General features: G+C 51.2%; 1 protein-coding gene across 1 annotated transcript; it reads right to left on the bottom strand.

Annotated features, from left to right (window-relative positions):
* Positions 1-6,242: 6,242 nt before the first annotated feature.
* LOC112673445 (basic proline-rich protein-like) lies at positions 6,243-9,246 on the bottom strand. The gene is made up of 3 exons (XM_025469058.1): positions 9,226-9,246; positions 6,736-7,196; positions 6,243-6,675 (listed from the first exon to the last, which is right to left on the bottom strand). Exons 1-3 carry the CDS (start codon positions 9,244-9,246, stop codon positions 6,243-6,245), a joined length of 915 nt encoding a protein of 304 aa, XP_025324843.1.
* Between the last annotated feature and the right edge of the window lie 379 nt (positions 9,247-9,625).

Below are 9,625 nucleotides of genomic sequence, written 5' to 3'. Positions count from 1 at the left end.
CTGTGTGACGGGAGCCCACGCTTCTGTGCACAAATTATTGTTTGAGATTCAGATTGAACAGAGTGCCCTGCATTTTTATTTGCTAAATCTGGCAACGCTTCTAAGCCCTCCAAAGGTTGGTCCCCACCCTCAACCCCCACCTAGTAGCCATTAGTAGCAAACCCTGCATTATTCTGAAGTCTGGGATTTCACCTCCAAAATTCATGTACAGTTTAAGCCCTTCTCTGTGTTTCTACTTTGTTTTGCTATAAAACAGCTATTAATTTATCCTAGTTAAAAAGCAAACATTTCCTGTGTATTTACACTTGGTTGTGGATCAGTTGAGGCCCTGCTCATCCTGATGGCCAGCTTTCCAGTGGATGGAAGGAGCACTAGGAGGCGTTTGCACTGGGCAACAGTTAACGAGGAAAAGAAGGGCAGGAGAGTAAGATTTTCAAATGGTCACATTTGTTCAATTTAAAGGACTCCATTTTTGCCTTTCTAGTCTGCCTTTTTGATATGTCTTTCACAACGTGGGAATCACTTTAGTTAAAAACATTTAACTCCCTTGCCTGGTAGAATAAAGGGTGGGCAAGCAGAGAGCCAGAGCCTCCAAAAAAATAGAGAGGAGGCATGATAGTACACGTTCCCTGAAAACAGTGAAGGGTGATTTTAGAACAGTGGCTCCACCCTCCTCCCTCCAGGTGCTCCCCTGGCCCCCTATTTCAGAGCCTTTCAGGGCACGACACAGGCATCAGTGCTTTTAAAAGCTTCCCAAGTTATACCAGTGTGCAGTTGACACTGATACCATTGCTTTGGAGCTTTGCTGCTCAAAGTCTGGCCTAAGGACCAGTGGCATCAATCTCCGGTCTCAGGCCCCACCCTCAGACCTGCTGAATCACAACCTGTGTTTTCGTGAGGTCTCCAGGTGCTTTGCATGCAGTCTGAGAAGACCTGCTTTAGCAGACCTGTTGGGAACCTCATCTTGATGGGGTGGCTACAGCAGCAGCTGGCTTCCTTCAGTGGAGACCCAAAGGCCACGGGTGCTAGTCTGTCCATCAGAGCCCACTGCACTATCTCCCGTTCAGGGTACACAAATTTGTAGGCTTACCCACAGTGACCGAACTCATGTTCTTTGCCTGGGTCTGTTAGTGCCTCTTCATCAAGACATCATTGTTCCATTAGGAAAGCCATAGAGTAGCCAAAAATGTTGGCTAAAGAGCAGGGACTCCTGTCCTGGCAGAGAACCTAAGGACACACCAGTCAGGATATATGGAGAGGACAAGCAGAAGTGTAGAGTGTGGCCTTGACTTCAGAAGCAGTATTCTCTTACCGTATGTCTGTGCAGGTCGGGTTTTGAGCCATGTAGTCTCTTGTTTTCTAATTCTTTTTTCAGTCAGATGGAATTGATGTAATTGATGAAAAGCCTGGGTAGGCAAAGTTGCTCTTTGTCTTTCTCTACCAGTTGGCTATTGCCACAACAGTGCTGTGTAACAAGACCACAAGACCTCAATAGCATACAACAATTAGTATTCATTTCTTATGGGTATGTGTGTTGCCTGGGATGACTCTGCTGATCTCCTGCATCTACAAGTCGGCTGGGCATTAGCTGATCTAGGCTTGGATCAGATTGGTGCTTCAAGATACAGTCTGGGTGAGTCTGGCTCTTGGTTCTGGGTTGAGCCCTGGTTTGCTCTTGTGTGTTCATTCTGCAGTCCCAGGCTGAAGGGCAGTAGCTATGCAGGGGAATATTTTTAATGAAGGTGGAGAAAGCACTAAAAGGAAGTGGAATCATGCAGGACTCTTAAAGCTGAGGCTCGAAATAGACATACCACCACTTCTACTCTATTTCATTCAAACCTAATGTCAGCAGGTGGGAAAATACACTCCACCTGAGTTGTGGCAAGAATATGGATGCAAAATACTACACAGGGAAGTGAAGAATTGTGGACAGTAAGTCAACCCACTGTGTCCTCCAAACTGGAATGACACTTCCTCACTTCCCTAGAAGGGATACATGAACCATCCCTTCTAGAACTTTAAAAAACTCCCTAATAGCAGAGACTGCTCGCTGTTCACCCAAAATCACTTTTCTACCCTTCCAGGATTCACAGCTAGAGCATAATTCCCACCCTCCTTTGTTGTTAAGTGTGACCTTGTGACTGGTTTGGGCCAATGGTATGTGAGTAGAACTAATGTTCATTTTCAAGGTAGGGCTTTTTTCTGCTGCTGGCTTTGTGCAGATGACTACAAGACCCTGATGGTTGCTAAAGACACACGTTGGAGTGAGCCTAGATCTCTGAATCACAATGTGGAGGAAAGCCATTATGTTATGGGAATACCTCTTTATTGTGTAGGTAAGGTATGAATTTCTGTTATGTTTGAACCACTGTATTCTTGGGTCTCTTTTTTTATAGAAGCCAGCATTACTTATAACAATGCACTTCCTGCAGCCCTTCTTTGCCACTCTGATGTCTCCCTGTGGTGGTGGCTATGGGAGTGCTTTGTAAACTATAAAGTACTCCACACATGTGAAGCATGTGATCAGTGCTTTACTGATGTTTCAACACAAAGCAGAGTCTAGATCAGTTGTATGGATGTAGCAGAGACTGATGCTTATAACTACTGACATCTGGAGGGGGCCTGATGGCTTGGACACCAATTTTTATATCCCTTATTCTTTTTAATCCTTATACAACCCTGAGTGACAGGCTCCTAGCTTGACTCCCGTTTTAAGGGCGACAAAAGAGAGTTTGCCAAAGTTGCTTCAGGCCTTACAGCTAGCTGTTCAGGTGCCTAAGCCTGACCTCCTTTTCCTCGCTGTTCTGGGAGGAAATGATGAAGTACCTTCTTAGCTCCAATCCACTTTGCACCAATCAGGCTCCAAAGACCCCCTTGGTGTGTGTGTGGGGGAGATAGTAAAACAGGTTGTACCCAAGGCTGCTGGTGGTGGTTATATGATTTGTAAGGAACACTTAAAATTCCAGGCCTTAATCACAACTATATACCCCAGAAATCCATTCTCAAAGACAAGAGAGAGGTATTCTTTGGGCCTTCTACTTTGTGGTGGATTATCTGTAGCGTGGTTACCAAGGAACCCTTCCATTCCTGTGTGCTCATTTGCTACGGTTGAATTATGTCTCTCCCATAGATATATTGGGCATGTTGGAGTTCTAATCCCCTGTACCTCAGGACAGTATCTTTATAGAGGTAATCAAGTAAAAATGAAGTTATTAGGATGTGTCCTAATTCACTGGTGTCCTTATAAGGAGGGGAAATTTGGACACAGAATAGGGACAGGCACATTATGGGAACTTGTGTGAAGATAAAGGAATGAGGACAGAATTTTGGGTGGTGGATGTATAAGCCACAGAGCACCAGAGATTGCCAGTAAAACACAAGAAACCAGGGAACAGCAATGGAACAGATTCTCCCTAGTTGAAGGAACCAACCCTGCTGACACCTTGACTTTGGACTTCTGGCCTCCCGAACTGTGAGACAATGAATTTCTGTTGAGTAAGCCATCTACTCTGTAGGACTTCATTGCGGCAGTCCTAGCAAATACAACACTGCACTCTTTCTATCAAGAAATGTGATTCAGGGGTGCCTGGGTGGCTCAGTTGGTTAAGCATCTGCCTTTGGCTCAGGTCATGATCTTGGGGTCCTGGGATCAAGTCCCGCTGCATTGGGCTCCCTGCTCAGTGGAGAGTCGGCTTCTCCCTTTTCCTCTGCCCCCGGTCGTGCTCTCTATCTCAAGTAAATAAAGAAAATCTTAAAAAAAAAAAAGAAAAAAAGAGGTGGAGTCCATTTATTCTCCCCTTGAGTCTGGGCTGACTTTGTGACTTTCCTTAGCCAATAAAATGTGGTAGAAATAATGAAATGGCACTTCTAGGCCTAGGTCTTCAGATGCCTGGCAGCTTCTATTTCACCTCAGAGAAAAGCCAGGGTGCCATGTTGTAAGGAAGCCCAGGTTATCCTGAAGGAGAGGTCTCATGGTGAGAGAGACCATTTGGGTTGTTCTAGACCCAGTCAAGCTTCCAAATGATGTCCTTAATCAACAAAACATGCAGCAGAAGAACTGTCTCGCTGAGCCCAGTCAACCTAAAAAGTTGAGAAATAAGAAATCGTTGTTTTAAGACACTAAGTTTCAAGGGTGGTTTGTTATGGAGCAATAGCAACTGAAACATACTCTGGCAGGTCTTCTGGCACCTCTGCCACAGTTATCCCTACAGCCAGATGTCTCCAGTGCCCCCTGAACGGATTCTGGGTGACGCCTGTCACATAAAAATCTTCAGCAGTGCATCTGGTTGCAGGGCCTGGGTGATGCCAGCACCCCTGCTGCAGAGGAGGCTGGGAAAGAGCATTTTTGGCTTTGGAGGAGGGGGTGCAGAATCTGTGACATGGAAAGTTCCCCAAACACAGAAGGATGTTCAAAAGGTACTGGACACCCCTGAAATACGATGAAGGTTCTCAACGATGGCCAAATGTTTTTTGGTGAACTCTCTGTGTGCTTGGCACACAGTGCTGGGCCCATCCACCTTCTAATTGTAAACAGTGCCCTGACATCACCCTCCCTCACTCCGCATCCCTGTGGTTTGGAATGGACCAACTCCAGGGCTGGGCATGTGATTCAGGCCCAAACAGTGATATGTGACCCGAGCAGAGCCAACTTGGTGTAACCTTGGCTTTTTGCTGGGACAGCTGAAAGAAATGAGGACTTGAGCCGAGAGGGTGGAACTGAGAGTTGCTGGCAGCCATCTTGCCGCAGCAAGGAACAGAGGAAGACCGAGTCTTGATATTTTTGAAGCCTCTTGGTACCCGGATCAGGATGACCATTGGCATCCTCCGTTATGTGAGTATATACATGTCCTCTTTGCTTATACCAAGCCAATCTGAGTAGTTTTCCATTATTTGCCAAGTCCATATTAACATTCTTATTTAATACTATACAATCACTCTTCAGAGTAATGTATATAATTTAATTTAATATAGTCACTCTTTGGAGTAGGTATTATTTATTGATCCTGTTTTACAGATGAGGAAACTGAAGCAGAGGGAGGCAAAATTCAAATCCAGGGTATCTAATTCTGAGAGCCCACTCAGAAACATTCTGCTTCCTGGGTGACAGGGAAAGATTCACAGAGGAAGGTGTGACCTTTAACTTGACCTTTAACTCCAAGGGGACACAGAGGTTGGTTGGGAGGGGGCAGAAAGGTTTTCTAGGTGAGGGGACTAGCTTGGGCAATGATAAGGACTTTTCTGCTGAGAAGAAACTTCATCTAAAATTCACCGTGTCTCTGCCCTGAAGCTTGTGCTCACATGGGTCCCTCCTGCAGGGAGGCATCAAACCCCATTACTGTAGGGACACCTCTGCTCTGCTGGCCCCCACCCATGCAGACCTATGCTATGCAACGGGGCCTGGTGGGTCCCCTGTAGGGTCTAGGTTAGGTGAGGCACCCTCCTCAGCCTGAAAGACAGTTTAAGGCAGGGGCCTGGCTTCTACCCAAGGCTTCCACCCCTTGGACTGGGTCTCTGTCAGCTCCTGGAGGCCCTGGAGATGCTCACAGAGTTAAACAGAATGAAATGGTACCAAACCAAGTGAACTGGCCCCTTAAAAGAGCACAAATGAAAAACTGTACAAGGGACCAGAGCAGTGCCTGCAAAATCTCAAATAGCCAATAAATCTAATTTCCAAATAACTATAATTTTTATTTTTATGTTTAAAAAGATTTTATTTATTCATGAGAGACACACAGAGAGAAGCAGAGACATAGGCAGAAGGAGAAGCAGGCTTCCCACGGGGAGCGGGGGATCACGACTTAAGCCAAAGGCAGATGCTCAACCACTGAGCCACCCAGGTGCCCCAATAACTATGATTTTTAAAAGAGAATGAAAAGTGACCCTCACAGCTATTTGCTTCGATTTTTATTAAATCAAGGATGAGGCAGTGGGTACCACTGAAGGCTATTTTCTTAAAGAGGCCACTTCTGCTTAGTGGGCTGCGAAGGGACGGGCTGCGGCAATTTGAGTGCCCCCCGCCCCGCCCTCTACTGTGTAGGGTTGGAGACTGAGGCACAGAGGTCTCAGAGGCGTGGTGGACTGGGGGCAGGTGGCAGTGGCAGTGGAGGCACCGGTGTTGGGGAGAAAAAAATTAGTGGGCGCCCCGGGGATGAATCCACTGATCCCTAACTGAGATCCAGGGTAGGGTCTGCGCGAGTGAAGGCAGCTCCAGGAGGGGGGGGCTTCCCTCCAGAAGCAGGGTTCTAAGATTCCGCGCGGGTAAACTGAGGCCCGCGTCCTGGCTCTGCGCGTCTCCCCGCGGGCAGCCTTGGCCTGAAGCGCGCCGGGCCCAGGGCGGGGCTGGGCGAGCCGCTTTCCCTCCGGAGCTGAGTGCGGACGCTCGGCGCCCGGCTGGAGGAGGCGGTGCGGGGCCCAGGTGCGGAGGGCTGGGCCGGGGGCTTCCGGGGCGGGGGCCCGGCCGGCCCGGGCTCCGGCCGCCCGCATTCCCCGCCCCTGGCGGGCCGGGCCGGGGAGGAGCTGGGCGCGTCCCCGCCCCGAGGCGGAGCGGGGGGCCGGGCCGGGCGGACCCGGCGGGGTGGGCCGGGGACGCGAGGCGGAGCGGGGCCCCACACAGGCCGCGGCGGCTGGCTCGGGCCCCTACGGTCCCGGCGGCGGCTGGAGGAGGAAGCCAGGCGGCTGGAGGAGGAGGGGAGGCGGAGGAGGCCGAGGCTGGAGCGCCGCTCGCCGCACACTCACTTCCCCGGCTCAGCAGGGAAAGGTACCGCGCGCCGCGCCCCGGCCCCGGCCCCGGCCCCCGGCCCCTGCCCCCGGCCGGGAGCCCCCAGCCCTCGCCGGCGCGGGGGGGTGCGGCCGCCCGCGGGAGGGTGAGGGGCTCCGGCGGCCCGGGGCTGCGGCAGCCTGCGCGGCGCTCGGGCTGGGGTGCGCGGAGGTGCCCGGGGCTCGCGGACCTCTGTGGGCGCCGCGCCCCCCTCGCTGGCGTCGGCGGCGTCCCGGGAAGCGGTGGTCCGGCCGGGTGGGGTGATCTCGGGGCCGGGGCTGCGCCGGCCGAGCCAGCGCACGCGGGGGGAGGGCAAGCCGGACCCCGAGCCGCGTGCTGCAGGGGAGCGCCCGGGGCGCCCGGCGGGCGCGCTCGGTGGGCGCAGACAAAGCCGGGAGCCGGCGCCCCGCGACGACTCGGGCGGTCCAGGGGGTGGGCGCTGGGGAGGGAAGAGAAGGCTCCGGGGCTACAGCCGGGGCGCGGGGAGAGGCTGGGCCGCCTTCGCTCCGGCTGTCCGGGTGGTCTGGGGTGGGGGGGGGCGGGGGTGGAGGCAGCTCTCTCCCAAGGGCCAACTAGGGAGCCGGGCTAGGAAAGGGGTAGGGTGTACTGACTGCTCCTTTGGGGGAGGAGCTGGAGAGGCCACCGCCTCGGGGTTGGGGGCGGGGGCTCCGGTGGGGCAGGTGAGGGACCCCCTCAGAGCTAGCACTAGGAAGGGGCACAGCCCCGATGAGGTGAGTGCAGTGGCTGGCAAGAATGGTGAGATGTACCCACAGGTTGTTTGCAGAACCTGCTGCTGGTGACACATTCCGTGCCACGGGGGCAACTTGGTGTTTGGAGCAAGAGGCAGAAAACAGCAGGTGCCCCAGGGGTCGTTGGAGTAAGCCTGAATGGGGAGCTGGGGAGGTGTGCATCTGGAAGCATGTCCAGTGAAGGCCCGCATTTGTAATCTGCCGCCTCTGCTCCCCTTCCTTCTTGTGAGGGGGGAGGAAGCATCTCAGTTCCTGCCACAGGCCCATACCTCCACTTGGGCTCCAAGGTGCTCCCTGTCCCACATTCTTGAATTACTTCCCCTCTCTCCAGTGCTAGAAGTGGCTTCTTTTTTTTTTTTTTCCTGGATCATTCACAACAGGATAAGAACATGCCTGGACACCCTCCTTCCCTCATTTATAGCTTCCTGTTTTGCCTTCATCCTTCATTCTCCCTCGGTGTGCAGAACGACTTCACTTCTCTTCACAGCAGAACTTCTCCAAAGAGCTGTCTGCACCTGCTCTTCTGGAGCACATTCCTTTGCTTTGGTCCTACCACTTCCCTGAAACCGCCCCGGTCAAGGTCTCTGGGGATTTCCACGCCCCCACAAGCAGGTCTTCCTTGACCCCTTGGTCTTGTTGATTTTCTCTCCTTTAGAATCAATATTCTCTCTTTACTTCTGGTTTTCTTCTTCCCTCCCTGGCTAGCCCTTCCTTAGATCTTTGGGGATAACTCCTTTACTCAGCTCTAAATGTTGGAGGATCCCAGAGCTTTGTCCTCAGCCCCTCCTCTCTCCTGACTCCACTCTAATTACCTGTCCTCCCAGCTCTCATTTTCTCTTATATTTTTAAAAATCAAGCATTAATTTACAAACACACTGATCTTAAGTGTACATCATTTTCCTTCTTGTGATTTTAAGTAGCAAGTTTTGTCACCAGCTCCAGCTTCTCTATCTAGCCACTCACCTGATGATGATTTAGGGTTCCCTGGATGTCTTGTAGGTATGAGAACTTCATATGGATGACACGGAACCCTGACTGCACTCACCAGATGTGACCCTCCATGGGCCTTTCCATCTCTCTAAACAGCTCATAACCTACCCACCTTTAAAGACAGGAACAGGTGGCACCAGCCCCTCCCTCTGCTTCTCTCCCCATACCCAGTCCAACAGCATGTCCTTTTGGCTTTTTCTGCAAAATCTCAGGCCTGTTCTTCATGCTCTGACTCCACTGCTATGGCCCCAGGCTACTGCCCCAGGCCATGCCACCTTTTCTGTCTTGCCCAAATGCTGTAGTAGCTACTACTATCTGCTTTCCCAAAATTCCCACTTGCCCACCTCTAATCTATTGTAAGAGAGCAGCAAGGATGATTTAGAAATATAGTGATTAGATAATATTTCTCTAAAACTCTTAAAGCTCCCTATTGCACTTGGAATAAACTTTCAGAACTTTCCTGTCAGACCTATCAGACCCTCCATGATCTGGCCACTGCTGACCTCCTGCAGCCTTCTCCTAACTACTGTCCCCTTTGCATTCTTCCTAATAGCTACATCTGAATCACTTCTGCCCCTTGAGCTTTTTCCTGCTCAGGGCCTTTGCTTGTTCTGTTTTCTCTGCCCGGAATGTTCTTTTAGGGTTTTCTACTGGGCTGGCTCTGCTCCCTCTTAATTTCCAGGTTTCAACTTAAATATGTCTTCCCCATCTTGGTAGAGGTCCCCTCACCACTGCCGTGTAATTCGTCATAGCACCTGGTTTCCATTCTTCATTATATTTATCACCATCCCTAACCATTTGTTGCAGTTGTCTCTTTACTTTTTTTGGCTTCTCAAGGGCTGAACCTTAACTGAATGCCCCGCTGCTGTATCTGGAGCGTCTAGCACAATCCCTGGCATGTAATTGGCTCTCAGGAAGTCTTGAGCCAGGTGGGAAGGTCAGGGCTGGGTTAGGCAGAAAGACGTGGGTACTGCGGTCAGTGCAAGAGCCTACTTTAACCCTTAGATGACCTGAGGGTTTTAATTTTCCTTCCACAAAAGAAGTTGTGTAAAATTGAGAAGGGCTGGTGGGATATGAAACAGGAAAGTGAGAAAGGTACAAGCAGCTCAAGATCAGGCTTGCATGCCCA

The sequence above is a fragment of the Canis lupus genome, chromosome 24, assembly GCF_003254725.2.
Source record: "Canis lupus dingo isolate Sandy chromosome 24, ASM325472v2, whole genome shotgun sequence".
Classification (NCBI taxonomy): domain Eukaryota; kingdom Metazoa; phylum Chordata; class Mammalia; order Carnivora; family Canidae; genus Canis; species Canis lupus.
Note: the sequence above shows the minus strand (reverse complement) of the source record. Positions and strands in the feature narration are given on the sequence as shown.

Coding starts and splice junctions, on each gene's coding strand:
- LOC112673445 (XM_025469058.1), bottom strand. CDS start 9,246: ATGACGAATTACACGGCAGTG. Junction 7,197..9,225: donor TGACGAATTACACGGCAGTG/GTGAGGGGACCT, acceptor TTCCCTCCCCAG/CGCCCACCCCCTGGACCGCC. Junction 6,676..6,735: donor TTCCCTGCTGAGCCGGGGAA/GTGAGTGTGCGG, acceptor CTCCTCCTCCAG/CCGCCTGGCTTCCTCCTCCA.